At 48.0% G+C, this 22,769-nt stretch overlaps 1 protein-coding gene across 1 annotated transcript; it reads right to left on the bottom strand.

The window, feature by feature from the left end:
* Positions 1-7,240: 7,240 nt before the first annotated feature.
* On the bottom strand, positions 7,241-18,689 carry LOC100669284 (somatomedin-B and thrombospondin type-1 domain-containing protein-like). The gene is made up of 2 exons (XM_064276436.1): positions 18,446-18,689; positions 7,241-9,407 (listed from the first exon to the last, which is right to left on the bottom strand). The coding sequence occupies exons 1-2, from the start codon at positions 18,687-18,689 to the stop codon at positions 9,004-9,006; spliced, it is 648 nt and encodes a 215-aa protein (XP_064132506.1). The 3' UTR covers positions 7,241-9,003.
* Between the last annotated feature and the right edge of the window lie 4,080 nt (positions 18,690-22,769).

The raw sequence follows: 22,769 nt of genomic DNA, 5'->3' as shown, positions 1-22,769 counted from the left end.
GCTCTGGAATCAGCCAGGATTCGTGACCCAGCTCCTGGAAGCCTCAGTCTCCTGAGCTGGGAAACAGGGTTATCAATAGCCCTCACCTCTCTGAGGTGTTGGGAGGGTTATAGGGGATACTGTGTGCAAAGAAAATAAAAATAATAATGATGCTGGTGATGATGATGATGATAGCAACTAACCATTTCAGCCACAAGAAGGAGCCATCTACTGCTACAACACAACCACGTGGATGAAATTTGCAAACCTGATGTCAAGCAAAAGAAGCCAGATTCCAAAGGGCATATCCTGCATCATTTGGTTTATATAAAGTTGAAAAAAAAAAAAAAAAGCAAATGTATAGCATTTAGAGGTGCACACCGAGGTGAGCCAAGTTATAAGGAAAACTACAAAATAGATTGCTTTAAACATCGGTGGATCAAATTGACAACAGCACCTAGAAAGATTAGAAAGAAACCTCAGGGGGCAGTGAGTCTATGTTAATGGGAGAGGAAGACCTCAGAAAAGAAGGGTGAGAATGTTTGCACAACTCGAAGAATGTAATCAGTGTCACCGAATTGTACCTGTAGAAAGCGTCGAATTGGGATATGTTTTGCTGTATGTATCCTCAACAACAACAACAACCACATAAATATGATTTTTTTTTAAGTCAGTGGAAAAGGAGTGGCTGTAGTTAGAGGAGTACGTGTAAAGGGGCTGGGGGGCTGGCCAGGTTCTGTTTCTTAGAAGTAATGACTACCCAGGTGGGCCTCCTTTCCAAACACCTGTTAACCTGTTCATGTATGTTTTAGCCAGTTTTCTGTATGTAGAATTCAAATCTTTAAAAGATGTAAGATAATAACAATAATGAATACTGTGTGCCAGGTACCATTCTAAGCTTCTAAGCACCTGGCTCGTAATAGGTACTTCACAAACGACAGCTGTTCAGATCACTATTACTATTGCTATCATAGCATTTAAGTGGAGTGACTGTCTTTTGCCTCAGAAGGACTTGTGAGGCCTAGATAAATGAGAAACACACATATAAAGCACCTATTTGACACCCAGCACACAGTAGGTATGCAGCTAAAAGGCAGGTATTCTCTGCTCCTCCCCAAATCAGAGACACTTCTCCGACTAAATAACCCAAACCAAACCCATCGGTATCAAGTCGATTCTGACTTATAGCAATCCTATAGGACAGAGTAGAACTGCCCCATAGGGTTTCCAAGGAGCGGCTGCTGGATTCAAACTGCCAACATTTTAGTTAGCGGCCGAGCTCTTAACCACTGCACCGCCAGGGCTCCCTCAGGCTAAACAAACCCTCCTAAAATCCCCAACTGACAGGCTAATCCCTCTCCAGCCAGTGCCCTTTGCATGCCCACCCTTGCCAGCTGCCCACGGAAAGAATCCGGCTGCCAGCTCATCTTCCTCCTCTCTTTTATCCTCTGCTCTGCCCAGTCCTGCCTGGTGAGCTCATGCTCCAATTAGACCTTCTGGGAACCTGGCCCTGGGTGGGGTGGGAGCAGGGAGAGATGCTGCTCTCTGCTTTCCGCTCCTTTCCATCCTGGTGGAGGCAGGGATCTCCACAACTCCCATCTCAGCCTCACCACAGTGCCATATTTCTCATCCCAGGGTATTTCCATCCAAAAAGGAAAACTTCGGTTTAATCAGAGTCTTCGGGCAGGAAAGGCTCACCCAAAGATGGGTGGATAAACTTAGGCTCTAAGATGTGAACATCTAGCCCAAGGAATGAATATCTAATGGTGGGATCTCAGATCTAGGACGGGTAAGTGGGAGAGAGGTTGGAGGAGGGCAGGCAGAGATGACTTCCCTACAGTATAATAATATCTGTCATTTATTTGTTGGGCACCTACTATGTGCCATGTTCATCACATCTATTATGTCTCATTTTCACAAAGTAGGTACTGTATTATTGTACCTATTCTACAGCTTAGCCATGACAATAGGAGCACCCACTAAGCATCCAAGAAGGGCCAGGTGCTACGAAAGGGCTTGGAACCCTTCGTACAACTCTGTGCAGTGGGTCTACTAGGATCAGGTGGAGGGCTTACCCAGAGCACACAACTAGTAAGGAGAGGCAGGATTTGAACTCAAGCCTGTGTGGCCCCAATGCCTCTTGTCCCAGTACATCTGTCCCTAACACCCCACCTGGCATCTACATTCCCTGCATTAAGTTTGCAGTGAAAAGGGGCTGCTTAATTTTAAAAGAAAGGAAATTAACACCCTTGGAAATGGGAGAACTTCCTGGACAGACCCCAGAGACAGCCCTCGTTCCAACAATGTAATAATCCTTTGCACTACAAGCGCACTTTCGATGGGAGATAGTTTAAAATAGACTTAAGAGCTTGGCTCTGGCGTCTGAGTGGCTTAGGTTCAAATTCCATTTCTGCCACTTGCTAGATGCGTGACCTTGGGCTCCTCTTTGTACCTCATCTCATTCTCCTCATCTGAGAAGAGAGTATCCTAAAAGGACCCACTTTAGATTCTTGGAATAATTCAATGGTCTACTGTGTGTTAATGTGACCTCACTCCTGGCGCACTCTGCTCCAGCCGCAATGGTCTCCTTATTGTTCCTCAAATGGAGCAGGCACACTCCTACCTCAGGGCCTTTGCACTTACTGTTCCCACTGCCCAGAATGCCCTTCCCCCAGATACTCACATGGCACCTGCCCTCATTTCCTTCAGGATTCTGTTCAAATGTCACCTCCTTACTGTCACTTTCCTTGATCATGCTTTTAAAAATAACAATCCCCAGGACTGGCCCCTCACTCTGCTTTCTTTCCCTAGCACTAGTCTCCTGTCTGACAAATTATAGACTTACTTGTCTAAGGTCTGTCTTCTCACAGTAGAATGTTGGTCCCATAGGAGAAGGGACTACGTCTGCATTGTTCACTGCTGTATCTCCAGTACCCAAAACATAGCCCATACTCAGTAGTAAGTGCTCAGTAAGTATTTATCGAATGAATGATGAATAAATGGCTGTCAACAGCTTAGAATAATACCTGGCACATAGTAAGTACTCAATAAATGTTGTTGTTGTTGTGTACTGTCAAGTTGATTTTCGACTCCTAGTGACTCAATGTGACAGAAGAGAACTGCCCCATAGGGTTTTCTAGGCTGTAATCTTTACAGAAGCAGGTTGCCAGGTCTTTCTTTCATGGAGCCACTAGGTGGGTTCAAACCAGCCACCACCACTAGGTTAGCAGCCAAACTACTTAACTGTCGTGCCATTAGGCCACCTTCCATAAATGTTAACTGTTATTATAACTAGTACGCTAAGGGCTTTCAGTGACACCCTCCTCCTGTAAGACACAGTCTAGGGGGCTGATGTGATCCCAATCTGGGTTCAAATTCCATTGTGTGGCCTTGACTAAGTTGCACTATCTCTCTGAGCCTGTTTCCCCATCCATAAAATGAAGGTAACCAAACTTGGCTTTTAAGGGAATTTTGAAGATACATTGATAAACACCAGCTCCCTTTTTCGAGCACTTCCTGGCTGCCAGCACACTGTGCCAAGCCCTCAACTTGTACAATCACACTAACCCTTGCCTTACCCGCGGGAAGGTCCTCCTATTATCTGCATTTTCAGATGAGGAAACTGGAGTTCAGAGAGGTTAAGAGACTTGCCCAAGGTCACACAGCTGGAGGTGGCAGGAGCCGGCTCCTATCCCAGGCTAACTTCCTTGGGCATTGGGATCAGGACCCTGCTGACCCCACTCTGGCCAGGGAGCAGCAGCTGGCCCCTATGGCACCATCTCAGGCAGCAGAGAAGCCCCCAGGCTCAACAGTCACACTTCCCCACACCCAAGTCCCAATGCTCACCCTCCAGCCCCACCACCGTCCCCATAGCAGCGCTGGCTCCTGGTGTCCTGGGCTGGCCACTCGCACCTCACGCAGACCGTGTGGCCCTGGGTCAGATACCTCATCCACTGGGCGTGGGGTGCCCTCACCTGCCTGCAGCTCCCCGGGATGGGCCCCAACCGGAACTGGACACAGTACCTGCAGCCACACAGGGAGACACCACCCCAAGCACCATAAGCATTTATGAAGCACCTATGGTATACCCAGCCCTATGCAGGCTCAGGTTGGCAGAGTTTCCTCTTGATATAGAAACCTTCTGGGAGACCAGAACTAGTGCGTGGCTACCACTAACAGCCTTTCTGATCAGGGCCACAATAGATGGATCCCGATAAAACAGGAGAAAAATGTGGAACAGCACTCAAATTCTTAAAAAGTCCAGACTTACTGGACCGGTTGAGACTAGAGGACACACTGAGGCTATCACCCTGAGATACGCTTTAAACCTTAAACCAAAATTATTCCTTGAGGTCACCTTTTAGCTAAATAACAGATTGGCTCATAAAATAAAGAATATTACCCATAAGTAATCAGCTCCTTTAAAAAATCATCGATACGAGACCAAATGGTCAAAATTTACTCTAAAGCAAAGATGAGAAGGTAAGGAGGCAGGGAGACTAGAGTAATGGAAATGGTACAACCAGAATGGAGTATATGAGAATGATGACACATTGTGGATAATGCAACCAATACCAATGAATAATTTGTGTAGAAATTGTAAAATGGGAGCCTAATTTGCTGTGTAAACTATCACCTTAAACACAATAAAATATTATTTAAAAAAATAAAAAGAAACCTTTTGGGCAACCCAGTTCAGATCAATAGGTTGCATACAACACAAGACTCAGCTCCTGATTTTTAAGTCAACATGATTGAGGGCTTACTTAATCTACCAGGCCCTGTTCTAAGCACCTTATCCAACAGGCTATCTATTTGATTTCTCCTCTGTCTGCTCCACCAGAATGTCAACTCTACAAAGGCAGGAATTTTTGTTTATTTTGTTCACTGTTGCGTCCAACTCCTGGAGTAGTATTTGGCTCAACAAATATTTGTTGAATGAATCATTTTGGGCCAACGAAATAGGAAAACCCTGTGAGGCAGGTGTTGCCCTCAGTTTTCAGTTTAGAATACTGAGGATCAGAGAGATAACTTGCCCAAAGTCACACTAATAAGTTGTGGTGTCCAAACTGGAACCATCTAGACATACCAACAATCACGAAGGTGGTAAAGCACCGGGCAATGTTTCATTCTGAATACATAAGTTCGCTGTGAGTCAGTATCAATTCCACGGCAACAGCAACAACGCTGTGGTTGTTGGGTGCCATCAGGTTGATTCCAACACATAGCAACCCTATACGACAGAGTAGAACTGCCCCATAGGGTTTCCTAGGTTGTAATCTCTACAGGAGCAGATCTCCAGGTCTTTTCTCCCCCAGAGCAGATGATAGGTTTGAACTGCTGACCTTTTGATTAGCAGTTGAGCACTTAACCTTTGCATCACCAAGGCTCCTTCACAACAAAACTAGAAGAGCCTAAACTGACACTCATATCCACGTTGCCACATCTAACAAAAGATCTTCTTTTATAGAAAAGATCTACCGTGAGAATTACTGCAAAGGGAAGCTCCCCATTTCGGGTATCTGAAATAAGACTCAATTTACCAAAATTTTTACTCCTACCCAACTTTTTTCATGTGTAAAAACTTTTTCATGTGTAGCAATAAATGGCACCCCCTGCTGGAGAGGACACAGCTTGTCAAGGGCTCAGGGGTGACTGTGTAGGGCTGCTGCCCCCTGGTGGCTGAGGGCTCTAGGAGGCCGGAGGAGTAAACCCTTGCCTTCTGCCAGGGACAGCCCAAAGCCTGCTCCTAGCGCTTCCCTCTCTGAGATGCCCCCCAGAACTCTCAGGAATCTGGCTCTTACCAGACACCTGTGATAAATGGAAAGCATGTCTGCCCGACACACTTTCTCTCTCCCTCTTTGTGGTATCTTTGGTAAACTCTTGCCCTCACCCTATGCAGTCTTGAAGGGGCTGGTCACGTGCCAATCAGGGTGCCTCGTCTTGTACCACCACATCTGCCACAAGAGTGGATGGGTGATCAAAGTTAACCAATCCGAGTTCCCCACAGGGTCTCAGTGAGAATGATACACTGAGTCTGGGAGAGAAGATACCTTCTGCTGGAGTTGCTACCTGGGAGGAGGCAGGAGGGGCGGGGGCTGGTGACCATCTTGCCCACAGCAGGGAGAGAGCCTGCTTGAGAAGGAAGCCAATATATGAAGAGAGAGAGAGAGCGTGAGAGCAAGTCTGGACATAATTGGAGCTCTTGGATCCAGCCATGCTTAAAGTAATACTATTCCGAAACTTCCTTCCTAGTTATGTAAACCAATAAGCCTCCTTTTCACGTGAGCAAGTTTGAGCTGGGATTCTTTCCCTTGCAATCAAACGAATCCTAACTAACATAGCTCTCTTCTCCAGCTCCACTTCCACTGCCTTAGTTCAGACCTCGGTCTTTCAATTGATATTTATTAACTACCAGGGTCAGACACTGCCCTAGAAACTTGAACTTACCACCACTATCTTGCAACATACTTGTCTCCAGTCCCTACAATCCACGCTTCACAAGGTAGCAGGGCTGCCATCCTGGTCCAAACCACCTTCATCTCTTGCCTGGACCATAACTGTTGTCTCCTCCTCACTGGTCTCCCTGATTCTCCCCTTGCCTCTCTGCAATCCATTCTCCACATAGTATCCAGAGGGATCCTGTGGAAACCTAAGTTAGATCATGTCACTCCTCTGCTCAAAACCCTCCCATGACTCCCATTTTATGCAGAGAAAAGTGCCCAAGTTCTACAGCCCTCTGTGATCTCACCCTCACTATCTTTCTGACCTCATTTCCTACTCTCTCACTATCCCTGCACTCCAGCCACACTGGTCTTGCTGGTCTTTGAACATACCAGGTGTGCCCTGCCTCAGGATCTTTGCCCTTGCTGTTCCCTCTTCCAGATATGTTCTTCCCCAGATATTCTCCTCTTGATCTTAGTTCAAATTCTCAGTGAGGGTGTTCCTGGCACTCCTACCTTCTTCCCTGCTTTACTTTTATCCATAGCTCTTAGTACCATCTGACACGTTATTTACTTTTTGTCTGTCTCCTCCCACCAGAATGTCCACTCCATAAATTATTTTGCCTTTTTGTTTGTTTGTTCCTTGCAATAGCTCCAAGGCTTAGCACAGCGCCCGCCACATGATAGGCACTCAATAAACATTCAATCAATGAATGAACGAAGAAATGAAGACCAACTGATGAGGACTTCAAAATCCATGTTGATGAGTTTACAAAAGCAACATGGTAAGAAGTGGGGAACTATTGAAATAAGACAGAGACATCATGAAAGACATTTAGTCCAAGGAAGAATGGTCATAGATTCTAGGTTGCCTTAGGGTTCATTTGTTTCAACTTACCCTACTGTCTCCTGCTCCTTAGGTACACCTCGCTTTTTCCGCTCTTTCCCATATCTGCCCGTGGTTATCAGAGCTGGGACTGTAGAGCAAGGAGAAAACTAAATCAGGCAGCACAGTACCCAGGTTGTGGCACCACAGAGGAGCCAGGCCTGGGTATCTGCGGCACCAAGTCATTTATTTGAGAACCCCAAGGAGACGGCAGGATCTTAGAATTGGGTAGGCAGTCCTCATACCCTTTGTTCAGTATTGGAGGCGGAATCATATTTACCCCTGAGACACCAGGGCCTAGCACAGGGCCTGGTGTGTGCACAGTGAGTCTCAGTAAAAGCTCCTTGAGTGAATGAGTGATTTTGGTGAATGAATGAGTGGATAAGTAAAAAAGAATAGATAAAAGAGTCAGTAACTGGATGGATGGATGGACGGACGGATGGATGGATGGATGGATGATGGATGGATGGATGGAAGGAATAAATTATGGAAGAAAGGAAGGATGGAAGATGGGAGGATGGAAGACAGGAAGAACAGAGAGATGGGTAGATGAATGATAGATAAAAGAAATGATGAGTGGAAAGAAGGATGGATAAAGAGAAGACAGGTGGATGGATGAATAGATAAAAGAAATGGTATAGGATAAAAGAGTGGATGGATGGATGGATGGATGGATGGATGGATGGATGGATGGATGGATGGATGGATGGATGGATGGATGGATGGACGGCCAGATGGATAAATGGATGGATGGATGGATGGATGAAAAGATGAGAAGATGTAAGGATGGAAGAGAGGAGATACAGAGGGATGGTTAGATGGATTAATCAATTAATAAAATTATTTTGTTGGGCCAACTTTCAAGTCTTCCTTCCTAGAGCAAGCAGATTAGGAGAACACACAGGAGGAGACTTGACAGCCACAATTCACAAGAGTTAGGGGAAAACAAAGCCAAAGAAGTCCCCATCCCTCTCCACTCCCTGAGAGATCGAGTTGGATGAAACACCAGTGCTTAACTAATGCTGGTGACCTAGAGGACGGCCACACAGGGACATCCCAGGTACCTCCTCCTGGTGCTGCCATAGGGATTGAACCTATGGCAGCTGTAATACACTGTACACACAATCTCCTGTCTCTCCTCTCTTCCAGCAGCGATCCTGCTTCTTTTGATGCAGCCTAAAGCAGTGAGGAGAGACCCAGATAAATCCGGTTTCTGGTCCCGGCTTCCCCTCTTACAGCTGAGTGATTTTGGTCAAGTTACTGCACCTCCCTGAGCCTCAGTTTTCTCATCACAAAAATGGGGATAATATTAGTACCTACATCATAGAGTTGCCAGAATTAACTCAAATCATATATGCCCATTGGTTCATCAGTGGGCACATGACCCGTGTCAGCCAACGAGTGTTGTCCTAGGGCTTTTGCTAGAATTAAGAGGAAAGGGGCTACTTCTTCCTGGAAGCCTAGAGCTATCAAAGACCATTAGAGGAGGACACTCTGCCTGGCAATAAGGCCAACACAGAGAAAAGCAGAGCTGAGAGAGGGGGAGAGACACTTGGCAGCATTGTTTGAGCCCCTGGATCCAGCCATGCCTGAACGTATCCCCGGCAATTTTAGTTACATGAGCCAAGAAATTTTGCTCAGGTCAGTTTAAGTTGGGTGTCCCATCCCTTGCACTGACAAAAAGTCCTGATCAATTTACACAGAGAAATGAGTAGAGAGAGGACACTGAAACGCCCAGAGGAAGTCAGAACTTCTTAACTCATCCACAAGGTGAGGAGGGGAGACAGGGCAAAGGAAGGCAAAGTCCCACCCCAAACTCAGGCCCCTCCCAGGGATCATAGGGGCCCCGACAGTCCAGCCAGATTGCTCCCACTGACAGCCACTTGTGGCCACCCCCAGCTCACGCAAGGACTGTTGGCACTCCACTCCCTGGCGGCTCCAGTACTCCATACAGCCAGCCTGCTCTTCTAGCGGGGGACAGGGGGCACCACCATTCCTGGGCTCCTGCAGGATGTGCCTCTGGCGGACGCGGTAGGAGACCTGGCAGGGCTTGGCACAGCGACTCCAGTCACTCCACTCTGCCACCACGCAGGGTACCGCTGGAAGAGAAGGCGGCATCTCCAAGGGGGGCTTTACAAGGTCTGGCTCGCCGGTGGCCAGGTCTTCCCCACCTTTCCCACAAGCAAACCCCACTGACAACTAGAAATTGTGCAAATCTGAGCTCATGCCTTCCTTGAAAGTCTCCCTACAACTGTTTCTGCCTACCCAGGCTTAGAATTTCACATTTTATTTATCCAGTATCCACGGTGATTGTTGGGTTGTTTCTATTACTCCTTCCTCCAATAAACCCTTCCTAAGGAAGCACCTCTCTGTGCCTCAGTTTTCTCCCTTGTGAAATAGGAATAGGAACCGTGTCTACCACATTGGGTGGTCTCGGGGGGTCCACCAGCTATGACATATAAAGCATTTGTTCCTGGCACGTAGCAGGTGTTCAGTAAACACTGGCTGTTCCTCCTCTTCCGCAGAAAAAAATGAATGAATGAACTACAGCTACACCCACCAACAAACAGGAGCGGACAGAAGCTACTGTGAAAGGAGACATACATTCAGTGAGATACGATTTACACAGAGTTTTTAAACCTGCAAAGCAGCGCTACATAAACCCAAAACCAAACCCATGGCCATCGAGTCAATTCTGACTCATAGGAACCCTGTAGGACAGAGTAAACTACCCATAAGGTTTCCAAACTGTAAATCTTTACAGAAGCAGACTGCCACGTCTTTCTCCCGTGGAGCGGCTGGTGGGTTAGCAGCCAAGCACTTAACCACTGCACCACCAGGGCTCCTTACAGGACTATATACCAAACACATTGCTGTCGGGTCGATTTCGACTCATAGTGACCCTATAGGACAGGGGAGAACTGCCCCTTAAGGGTTTCCAAGGAGCAGCTAGTGGATTTTAACTGCCAACTTTTTGGTTAGCAGCCAAACTCTTTAACCACTGCACCATCAGGGCTCCGCAGTACTTTTTTTTCTTTTTTTTTTTTTTTTATAGTGTTTAGAAATTACAGGTATAGCAAAAATGTTGTTTTTAGGTGCCATCGAGATGATTTTCAACTGACAGCGACCCCATGTGATGGAATTGCACTGCCCACAGGGTTTTCTAGGCTCCAATCTTTATCAGATTACCAGGGCTTTCTCCTGCAGAACTGCTATTAAATATTAAATATATATTAAAATATACAAAATATTCATATACATAAAACACCAAAATATACATATTTCTTTCTTCAGAGGTAAACACTATTCTGAATCTGGCATTTATAATTGACAAGCATATATATGTATTATATGGAGCCCCGGTGGCTCAGTGGTTAAGAGCTCGGCTGCTAACCAGAAGGTTGCAGTTCGAATCCACCAGCCACTCCTTGGAAACCCTATGGGGCAGTTCTACTCGTTCTATAGGGTCACTATGAGTCAGAATCGACTCGACAGCAATGGGTTTGGTTTTGTATATGTATACATATCTATATACATGTCTATAAATATATATAGACATGTCCCCCCAACCCTCTCTCCCAGAAAGTGTGTCTAACACCAAGGCCCCCTTGCCCACTATCTTGAGTTCAGCCAGTATAGGTGGGGGACCGAGGAGAGATCACAGGGTGGGAAGAGCAAAAGGCCCAGGTGTTTATATCCCCACTCCCTCTGGCCCCCTCTGGTGGCTGTAGCCTACCAGTGGCTGCATTCCTCCTGACTAAAGGCCCTGCCAGTGGACCCTCAGCCATGGACCCTGCTGTCCCCATTTCCTTCTGCAGCCCTGGCCCCCTCTCTGTGAACGAGCCCTCAGTAAATCCTCTTCCATTAAAGCCTCCTGGGCTGCCACCTGTCACCTGCCAGGACCCCAGCTCCTGTGTGTGTTTGCACTATAGTCAACCCATTTCACAGATGAGACCACTGGGGCTTAAGAGGCAGTGTGCCTAAGTCGAACCAAGGTGTTGGAGTCTGACATACCTGCGTTCAAACCACAACCTCACAGGTGTGTTGCAATGACAAATGCAGACACTTGGCATGCTGTCAATACAACAGGGACCTTTATTCATTCATTCCACAAGTATGTAGGCCCTACTGGGTGCTGAGCACTGGGCTGGGTGCCGGGAACACAGATGAGCAAAGCAGAAAAAGCCCATGCCCTTGAGGTGCTGACATTCAGCAGCGGAAACAAACAATAAGCAATAAAGTGTAACTTTGAGAAAAAACAAAGCAGAATGAGAGTGGCAGGGTCAGGTGATAAGAAACTATTTTAGACAGTGGGGTCAGTGCCTCCATAATGAGTGACATTTGAGCAGAGACCTTAAGGAAGTGAGGGAGGGGGCTGTGTACATATCTGGCGGAAAGTGTTCCAGGCAGAGGGAAAGCCAGTGCAAAGGCCCTGAGGCAGGGTCAAGGTTGGCTATCGGAGGGACAACAAGGAGGCAGAATACCTACAAGGGAAAGTGGTAGGAGGTGACATCGGAAAGGGGGGGAGATATATCGTAGAGGGCTTTGATGGCCACTGTAAGGAATCTGAATTTTATTCGAACCATGAGGAAAAGCCATTGCCAAGTCTTGAGCAGAGGGTGTCATGCTCACATTTAATGTTTTAAAAGGAAGTCTCTGGCTGCTGTGTGGGGGTGAGGGTGGAAGCAGCAGACCAGCAAGACGGCTAATGTAGCTGGCCAGGCAAAACAGGGTTGTCAACAGTAGAACCTCCTAGAAAAAGGGAGATTTGCGCCACTGGATACGTTCACAGAGTGGCTGGACAACCTGGCAGGGAGACCACAGACGACATTCAGGCACTGGTGGGCAGCTAGACCAAGGGGCTCACCAATGCCCCATCATGATCCCCTGCCTTGTCTGCCAGGCAGGGACAGCCCTATGCAGAAATTAGAAATTTCTATCCATGTCGCCAGCATCGGTGAAGTCACCAAGCTGCATGTGCACAAGTCACCCCCAGGGAACTAACACCACCGCTCCCACAGGTCCAGGGACTCGAACTCTGTACACGGGTGTGCTTATCCACATCACGGCCACCTCCTCCAGTAGAACTTCAGCTCCGTGGAAGCAGGGTCCTCGTCTGTCTCTTTCTCTGCTGTAGCCCAGCACCAAGCACAGTGCCCGGCACAGAGGGACTCCCTGGTGGTGCAGTGGTCAGGAGTTCAGCTATTAAAGGAAAAGTCAGTAGTTCAAACCCACCAGACGCTCCACAGGAGAAAGATGTGGCAGTTTCGTAACGATTACATCTTTGGAAACCCTGTAGGAAAGTTCTACCCCGTCCTATAGGGTTGCTAGGAGTCAGAATCGACTCAACAGCAAGGGGTTTGAGTTTTGTTTTGTTTTATTTTTTTTTTTTAATATGAATACTGAATGAGGAAATCCGGCCTTAGAGACAACAAAGCAAATAGGGCCACGTGTTGGCATTTCAAAAGGCACCACCAGATGGCAGTGTTTCTCGAACTAACAGCCCTCCCCACCTTTTTCTGCGTAAGAACCAAAACCAAAACCAAACCCAGTGCGGTGGAGTCGATTCCGACTCATAGCGACCCCATAGGACAGAGTAGAACTGCCCCAAGGAGCGCCTGGCAGATTCGAACTGCGGACCCTTTGGTTGGCAGCCGTAGCACTTAACCACTACGCCACCAGGGTTTCCCTGAGTAAGCAAAGAGAGAGAAATTCTAGCTTATCAGAGAAGCAGAAGAGAGTTAAGGCTGCTCATCCAACCTTGGGGACCCAGATAATATCGTGCTAGCTGAAACTGCTGGAGCCAGACTGAATTTCCCACATCCTCTTGGAATGTTTCTGTTCCCACTAGGACATGCCCAGGCTTGCAGGGAAATGCCTTTCTGGACTCTCCAAACCCCACGTCCTCTCTGAGCCTCAGTGCCCATCCCCTTAACCATCCACCCTCCTGTCTACCAAAAGGATTTTTCTAGAACGCAGCTCTGACCTGCCACCTGAAATCCATGAGTGGTTCCCATCTCCTATTGCAGTGGGTCACAAACGGTCTTTTTTGATGGCGAATCCTGGAGACCCCCAACCCCAGTAGCTCAAAAGCTTAATTTTTCCTGCCAAGCATCTGCGGTCACTCATCTCCTCCTCCCCTATTTAATATCTCAGCGTGGTTTTACTTTGAGTTCCTGAAATTCCTGGTTTCTCACAGCTAGGAGTGGGCGACTGTCATTGCTGTCTGCCCAGTCTCCTTATGCCCAGGCTCTGGTAACAGTACCTCAGCTTTCTTTTGAGGGACCACCCATCCCCACTCGCAGTCCACATGGTTTGGGCTGGGCTGACCTCATCCTCTCATTCCTGGGGTGGAGCATGTGACCCAGACATAGCAAACTGGCATATTCCTTCTCCCTGGGCTCCGTGATTGTTTGGATACAGCCACAGCTGGGCCAATGAGAACCAACCCTAGGGCTCTGGCTGTACCAACTGGGAAAAGGATGCTCTCATTCCACTAGGTTGCTAAGCTGCTTGATTAATGCCAGTTTGGAACTACTGGAGACTATCTTTGTCACCATTTGGTTACAGCATGCCTGAGAAAGAAGTTAACACAAGCAGAGCTGAAACATGGAGATCGAGTCCTAATGACATCCTTGGAGACCCTGGATCCAGCCAAGCCTGAAGCTAAGATACCTGAGTTACCTGAGCAAAAAAAAAAAAAAAAAAAATTCCCTTAAATCAATTTGAGTTGTGTCACAACTCTACGAGTACTGACTAATACAATGAATACGTAAGTGAATAAATGGGGACATTGGTCCTTACAGGGTTGAATTAAGAATTAAAGAGTATAAAATATATGAAAACATTCAGTAAAGAACTTGAAAAACGTGAAGAAGTGATATCCATCTTTTTAGGCCTTGTTAGTCACTTCGGCCCCATTCTCTCCCTGCCTCCACTCCATACTCAACAATTATTTCCAAGCCTCATCCAAGCCCTAACTAAAATGATTTCCTTTACAACTACCTTGTCTCTCAAAAATAGACTATCAGCTTCAAGGGGACCAGAACCCCATCCTTGCTCCCAGCCCCTACTGCTGCTGAGCTGGGTGCACAGCAGGTGGCCATCACTTATAATCGAGCTGACCTTGGAAGATGTCCAGGGCTTTCACCTACAGGTTCAAATGCTCCCTCTCCTAACATGCTAACCCTTTCCTACCTTGAGCAACTATATACTGTAATATTGTGCTCTGGGGCCCAACTGCGAGGCTCAGATCCCAGATCCGCTACTTAATAGCTGTGCCACTGAAGCAGATCACTTAACCTCTCTGTGCCTCAGTTCCTCGTTTGTAAAATGGACATGATAACACCCTCTGTTCCACAAGGCTGTTAGGAGGCTTAAAGGAGACAATGTACTTACAGCACTTAAAACACAACCTCCCTGACAGTTATTGTTGTTAGCTGCTGTCAACGGGGCCCTGACTCATGGCGACCCCACGTACTATGGAACAAAACGATGTCTGGCCCTGCACCATCCTCATGACCAGTTTCGGATCAAATCTTCCTGAGCCATACGGATTTCACTGGCTGATTTTGGAAGCAGCACGCCAGGCCTTTCTTCCTAGTCTGTCTTGATCTGGAAGTTTCAGTGAAACCAGTCCAGCATCTTAAACCAAAACCCGTTGCTGTCGTGTCAATTCCAACTCATAGCAACCCTATAACCCAGACCCTATAGGACAGAGTAAAACTGCCCCACAGGGTTTCCAAGGAGCGGCTGGTGGATTCAAACTGCCAACCTTTGGTTAGCAGCCGAGCGCTTAACCACTGGGCCACCAGGGCTCCCATTCAGCATCATAGCAACACAAAACCCTCCACTGACAGACGGGGCGTGGCTGCGCGTGAGGCACATTGGTCAGGAATCGAAAATGTCTCCCTCGTGGAAGGCGAGAACTCTACCGCGGAACCACCGCTGCCCCCAAGTAGATGTTATTTTGTGCCCTCTATTCTCACTCATAGCAACCCTATAGGACAGAGTAGAACTGTTCCATAGGGTTTCCTAGGCTGTAATCTTTGTGGGAGAATATCACCAGATTTTTTCTCCCTTGAAGCGGCTGGCGCATTCAAACAGAACAGGTGACTTTTACCTTTTGGTTAGAGCCAGGCGCTTAACCACTGTACCACCAGGGCTCCTTAAGTACATGTTAGGTATTATTTAAAAAGAAACAAACAAACAAAAAAAGTCATCCTTGACGTCTCCCTCTACAACGACCAATTACTGAAGTCAGTCTTTATCCCCTAAATCGCTCACGAAATGTGCAGTTCTCTCCAGCTCTCCTTTCCTGGTCTCCACACTCCCTCCAGGCCCTGATCCCTTGGGAAGCAAAAAACGTGAAGTTTTCACTGATCCCTTCACACGACCCAGTGGCCCCAAAGGAGCAAATCAAATGGAGAAGCAAAGCTTTGAGGTCCTGGGCCCACCAGTGCTTTGTAGGGAGGAAAACATTGGGGAGCTGATAACCTCGTGTGACCCTGTGGCACAAGCGAACCCTGAGAAAGTATCACTCCTCCCTCTGCTGGCCTGGCTCCAGGGGCGCCCACTCCTGGCTGCAGCAGGGGAGCCCCATACCCGGAGGTAGACCTAACCAGGCTCTGCATATCCACCCCCCCCCACCACCCAAAGTAAACGGACAGGTACAAAAGGATCCCCGAGACAGTCCTTCTCTAGGGCTAATCTGGGGGAGTCTCATTTGCTATGATTTGGGGAGACACCACACCCGAAATTGCTTGTTCCTCTCACGGCTGCCTGAATTTCCACCATTAGCCACTCAAACTTGTGGGAAGCAGCAGTGAGCTAGAGGACTTGGGATCAGACCCCACTTTCACCATCTGCTGGTCCACTTTGGCGGGCCAACGCCCTCCCTCTCTGCGCCTCGCTTTTTTTAAAAAACATTCACACTTAACCCCCACGGCATTGTGAGAATATAATCAGGCTAGATGCGACACAAGCCCAGTTCCCGGGCAGAGAGGGTGACCAATAAATGTGACTTCCCTTCCACGTTGAACGTCTTTAAAATTGCCCTTTCTCATGAAGAACACCAAGGTCACACGATAACTATGAGCCCAAGAGACAGAAAGGGCCACATGAACCAGAGACTTACATCATCCTGAGACCAGAAGAACTAGATGGTGCCCGGACACAACCAATGACTGCCCTGACAGGGAGCACAACAGAGAACCCCTGAGGGAGCAGGAGAACAGTGGGATGCAGACCCCACATTCTCATAAAAAGACCAGACTTAATGGTCTGACTGAGACTAGAAGAATCTCGGCAGTCATGGTCCCCAAACCTGTTGGCCCAGGACAGGAACCGTTCCTGAAGACAACTCATCAGACATGGAAGGGACTGGACAATGGGTTGGAGAGAGATGCTGATGAAGAGTGAGCTACTTGTATCAGGTGGACACTTGAGACTGTGTTGGCATCTCCTGTCTGGAGGGGAGATAGGAGGGTAGAGAGGGTTAGAAACTGGCAAAAAGGTCAGGAAAGGAGAGACTGGAAGGAGGGAGCGGGCTGACTCATTAGGGGGAGAGTAAGTAGGAGTATGGAGTAAGGTGTATATAGGCTTATATGTGACAGACTGACTTGATTTGTAAACTTTCGCTTAAAGCGCAATAAAAATTATTTTTAAAAAAATAAATAAAAATTGCCCTTTCTCTCTTTTAAATGTAAACTCCAGAAGGAAGCCCCGCTGATGCCTCAGAATGGAAGGAGGGGTCCAATCTCCCCCCGTCAAAGGAAAGTTGGACCACATCCATTATACACAGTGACAGAATTCAGATTTTGATGGTGGAAATCGAGGTTTTTGTCTCTTTTGGTATGAAAATTGTACTCTTGAGATTTAAAAAAGAACCAAGTCCTGCCCACGGTGGCTCAACAAAAGCAGCATCTGATTTCAGAGCCTGGCTGATAAGCGCTCGCGGAGAGGCCGAAACCATTACCAGGAATGCTCGGGCTGGGTCTGTAGCCACAGCCAGCCCGAGGACCACACGAGGACGTTGCCTGCGTACAGATCAGCCCAGTCCCTCCGCCTCCCGACCCAGCCAGCCTAGATTTTATTGACCCCGCTCCCCGCTCCTCCAGTCTGTTAGCCTTCAGCTCCTAAGGCTTCTGGCGTCTCTCCACGCCCTCCACGCCAAGCCCCTTCCAGGCCTCGGCACTTCCCTCGGCTCTCGTCCCCCTGTCCGTTTGCCCGGTGACAACCCTCCCCCGCAATTTAGCGCCTGCGCCTCATCTTCCCTCTCAGTCCTCCACGCCCGACGCCTTCCCCCAACCAAATAAAATACCGGACGCCCAGAATTTCAGAAAAGCAATCAATAATTTATGAGTCCCAAACTCTAGGACATACTTATACTAAAATATATATATGTTATCTTAAATTCAAATTTAACTGGGTATCCGATATTTTTATTTGCTAAGTCTGGCAACCCTACTCCGAGTCCAAGAGCTCCCGCCTTCGCGCCCCTCCATGGTTCACCAGCCTGCCTTACCGCCCATGATGTCCAGGAGTCCTCCTTAGCGCCTGTCTCCTCCTCTCTCGCACCCCAGCAGGCCCCCAAGCGCCCATTTCCGTTCCGTCTCCTGCTCCCTGCACCTGTGCCTGCCTCGTGCGGCTCATCCACAAACTCCCACCCTCGCACCCTCTCCGAGTCCCGCAGGCAGTCCTTGCGCCCCCACCTTCTATACACCCCTCCTCTCTCCACGCGCCCCTCTCCATTCCGCCCTTCGAGTCCCGCGCGCAGTACTTGAGCCCGCTCCTCCCAACCACCCCTCCAATCTCCACCCGCCACCTCCATTCCGCCCTCTGAGGCTCGCGCGCCCGGTTGGTGGCCCGCGCACCTTCCTTCGCCCACACCTCCACAGCCCAAGCTTCCCCTTGGTGTCCTGCGCGTCTGTGTCCCTCCTTCGCGCGCCCCTATCCATATCCCCCAAGCCCAGTGCGCCCCTGTACTCCCTGTGCGCCCCTCCCCGCCTTCGGCTCGTGCGCCCCTTCCACGCTCAGAGCCTCTCAGTGCACGGCTTCCTCTCTCCCCCGCACCGCTTGGCCGCTGCTCTCCTACGCCCCGAGCGCCCCGCCGGGGCTTTTAGCTCCCCAGGCGCACCTGGACAGACCCGCGCGTAATCCGCGCAGCAGTCCCGCGCCGCGCCGCACGCCTGGTCGCAGAAGCAGCGCGGGGAGCCGCGGGCGGCGCAATTCGGGTCACGGCCTGGGCAGCAGCGGCCCAGCGCGGCGCAGCCCTGCCCGGGCGAGAGCGAGCCCGGAAGCCCCTGCGCCCAGGCTCCCACAGCCACCGCGGCCAGAGCAAGAGCCACGGGCAGAGTCGGCGCCGCGCCGCGAGGGGCCATAACCGGGATCAGTCTAGGACCCGGACACCAAGGGCACGGACCCTCCGTTGCCCGCCCCGCTGTGGGGCGGGGTATCTCGGCCCGACCCCTCCCTGGACCCACCTCCTACCTTTCGCCACGCTGATATACACCCCTCACCGTCCCATCCAAACTTTGCACAGCTTCGGTGTCAGTGAAATACCAAGATAACGATGATAATGGCCTCAACAACTTTGCAGAGTCTCCATTGCCCACAGGTGCCACGGAGATAAAGACGATACCAAGATCACCAGAGCAATATATTATAACAGATAATAATATGATAAACTAGTTGCCGGCTAGTTGATTCCAACTTGTGGCGATTCGCTGTGTTTCAAAGGAGAACTGCACTCCATTGGATTTTCAATGGCTGTGATCTTTCAGAAGCAGATAGCCAGGCCCTTCTTCCTCGGTGCCTCTGAGTAGATTCAAACTGCCGATTTTTTTGGCTAGTAGCCAACTTTTAACCATTTATCTACCCAGAACTTCTAACAATATAATAGTGTTATGGGTATTCTTGGTAATGTCGCTATTGTAAGAATAAATAGTGGCTGATAAAAGCAATAGCCGCTATTTATTTTTATAATTATAATAGGAACATTACCAAGAATAGCTATAATGTTATTAAAATAGTAACAATAACCATAAATATTGCCATGTAAGGAGATAGGAGCCAGGCTGTGTACCAGTCCCCTATATGTGTCTTCAGCGTTGCCCGAAGATAAATGCTTGGAGACACCTTCATTTTTGCCCACATTCCTACCACCTGATCATTATTTCCTTTCCTGAATATTTCTCTTTAAATGGATTCACTCTTTAAGCTTAGAATTAAAAAAAAAAAAAAACTATATCACTACCACAAATGGAAAGCCAGAAATGTTTTGTTTTGTTTTTAATAAATAGAATGGCAAGGAAGGAAGGACAGAAAGACAGAGGAGGTGCTAGAATGCTCTAATTCATTGCCATAAGTCAATTCCAACTCATAGTGACCCTATAGGACAGAGTAGAACTGTCCCATAGGGTTTCCAAGGCCCTAATCTTTATGGAAGCAGACTGCCACATCTTTTCTCCCTTGGAGTGTCTGGTGGGTTTGAACTGCCAATCTTTCAGTTAGCAGCAGAGCACTTAACCACTGTGCCACCAGGGCTCTTTGTAGAATGTTTTAAGTGAGCTAAATCCTCATGTACTGGCACAAAAATAAACATAATGTTAAAGATGATAAATCCACACATGGCCACTTGAGCACATTATTTAGCTCTGTGCAAGTAACAGCTAGAAGAAATAGTCACCAAGGCTAGAAGTGGTTGCCATGACAATTAAGGATATGAAAAGATGCTCAACCTCCTAATAAAACCAGTGGCTGTGGAGCTGACTTGACTCATAGCAACCTCATGTGTGTCAGATTAGAATTGTGCTCCATAGGATTTTCAATGGCTGATATTTCAGAAGTAGATTGCCAGGCCTTTCTTCCAAGGCACTTCTGGGTGGACTTGAACCTCTAACCTTTTGGTTAGCAGCCAAGCATGCTAACTGTCTACACCTCCCAGGGACTTCAAACCTACTAATAAAACATTTTAAATATAAAAGTACACTGAGATACCATTTCTTGCCAATTAGATAGCAAAAATCAATAAGACTGATCTTCATTTGAATAGAATTGGGGAGGATGTGGGGAAATGAGCACCTGAGTATGAAGCTGATGGACAAATACGGAAGCACACTCTCCTTGGGAGACAGTTTATCAATATCAAAATTACAAAAGCACTTCCCTTTTGACTCAAGAATTCTTACAGGTAGCAGCACACATGTTCAGAGGACGTAAGTGCAAGATTATTAGCCGCTTTACTGTAATACTAAAAGGCTAGTATCAATCTCAGTGTCCTTCAGTAGGGGCGGGTTAAATCCATTATGGTCCATCCCTGCAAGGATACTGTGCAGCTTCCTAAAATAATAAAGCATTTATTTATGTGCTGATATGAAAGACCTCCAAGACACATCATTGGTGGAAAAGCAAGGTACAGAACAGTATTTATAGCATGTGTCTCTTACGCTGGGTTTTCTAGAGAAGCAAAACCAGTGAAGCATATAGAGAGAGAGAGAGAGAGATTCATCTCAAGGAAATGGCTTACACGGTTGTAGAGGCTGACAAGTCCCATGTCCATGGGTCAGGCGTCAGTCTGGAGGCTTCTACTGACTCACATAGGTGCAGGGCAGACAAACTCAAGATTGGCAGGTCAGACTGCAGGCTACTGGTTCACAGGCTGCAGAAGCTGATGAATCCAAGATCAACAGGTAAGCTGCTAGCTCAAGTCGCAAGAAGCGGAGATCAGATGATGAAAAGCTGGGTGCAGAACCCAGAGCAAGAGCCTTGCTAGAGCATTCATTTATAAACTGCAGGCAGGCCACATCCCCCAAGGAAACTTCCTTTCAACTGATTGGCTCCTCATAGCAGATTTCATCATGGAGTGGATTACATCATTACATAACTGCTAAACTACATCATAACTGCCAAACCACTGAGAATCATGGGTCAGCCAAGTGGGCACACAACCTTAACCATTACAGCATGTTACCATTTCTGTTTTTTTGTTAATATTTATATTAGATGCTGGCACATGCGTAATATATATCTGGGAAGAGATGTAATAAATTGGTAGGAGTGGTTGCCTTTGGAGAGACGAGCCAGGTGGTGGAGATGGAGGAAGGGGACTTACTTTTCCGTTTACCTCTTAGCACCTTTGGAAACTATTACCATGTGTCTGTATCGCCTATTCAAATAAAAGTGAAATAATACTGTGATGGCTTCCGGTGGCGGCAGGGGTGGGGAGGGAGGCGGGGAAGATTGCTTTTAGTCTCGTTTGTAAGTATCACTTGTTTTACAAAATGTCTTAACTATCAAGAAAGAGGAAAGAAATAAGCAAAGAGAGAAAGGAAAAGCAAGATGAGGTCTCTACGGACATCAGGGTCAGGTGAGGGCAGGTAGCCTCTCCTAACCATGGCATGTTCCTGGAGCAACCCCTATAACAAGGCCCAGCAGCTCCTATAGTTTCCAGCAGCCTTTATCTAGTTTCTCTCTGTCCTGCCAGGTTGGAATCATCCAAGTAGCTAGTGACCCAGTTCCCAGAAATTCTCTCCTGCTGTCCTTTTGTAATGGCCCCGGGGGGCTGTGGGGCTCTTGGCAGATGCTACATCTGTGGGCACAAAGGGAAGCTTATTCTCCACTGAGCAGGGCGAGTAGGATCCATCAGACTGCCAAAAACTACCCAGCTGGGGTGGGGCATCCCTCTCTCCATGGGTCTGGGTCGAAGGGTGCTGTGCTGTGGCTGGAGGACAAGGGATTAGTCAGTCTCCCTTCTGTCTCGGTTATCTATTTCTGCATAATGAACGACTCCAAAACTTAGTGGTTTAAAACGATAATTTACTATTATCTCTCACGGTCCTGTGGGTTGACAGGGTTCAGCTTGGTGGTTCTTCCGTGGGGTCTCTCGTGTAGTTTGTGGTCAGAAAGCAGCTGAGGCTGAAGTCACCTGAAGGCTTTGTTGGGCTAGACATTCAAGATAGCACCTTCACTCATCTGTCTGATGCCTCAGCTGAGTTGCTTGGAACAACCTGGGACTGACTGGGCATCTTTTTCTCTCCATAGCCTCTCCATGTGGCTAGCTTGGGCTTCCTCAAATCATGGCAGTCTGAGTGGTCAGACTTCTGCAATGTCAACTGGCTTACCCCAGGGCAAGTGGGACCAAGGTGGAAGCTGCAAGGCTTCTTATGACTTAGCCTCAGAAGTCAGGCATATCATTTCTGCCATATTCTATTGGTTACACAGGGCCAGCCCAGAATGAAAGTAGGAGGGATGCATGGTTCTTGGGAGGCCTTGTTTGGAGGTCAACTACCACAATGTTTCTTGCCATTCAACTCTTTTTTCCCTTAGTTCTCCTCCTACCTCATCAGCCAGCCCTCCTTGTGCATCAACTTGGTTGGGCCGTGATTCTCAGTGGTTTGGCAGTTATGATGTAGTTTGGCAGTCATATGATGATCTGACGACTTCCATGATGAAATTTGATA

Source organism: Loxodonta africana, chromosome 24, assembly GCF_030014295.1.
Source record: "Loxodonta africana isolate mLoxAfr1 chromosome 24, mLoxAfr1.hap2, whole genome shotgun sequence".
NCBI lineage: Eukaryota > Metazoa > Chordata > Mammalia > Proboscidea > Elephantidae > Loxodonta > Loxodonta africana.
Note: the sequence above shows the minus strand (reverse complement) of the source record. Positions and strands in the feature narration are given on the sequence as shown.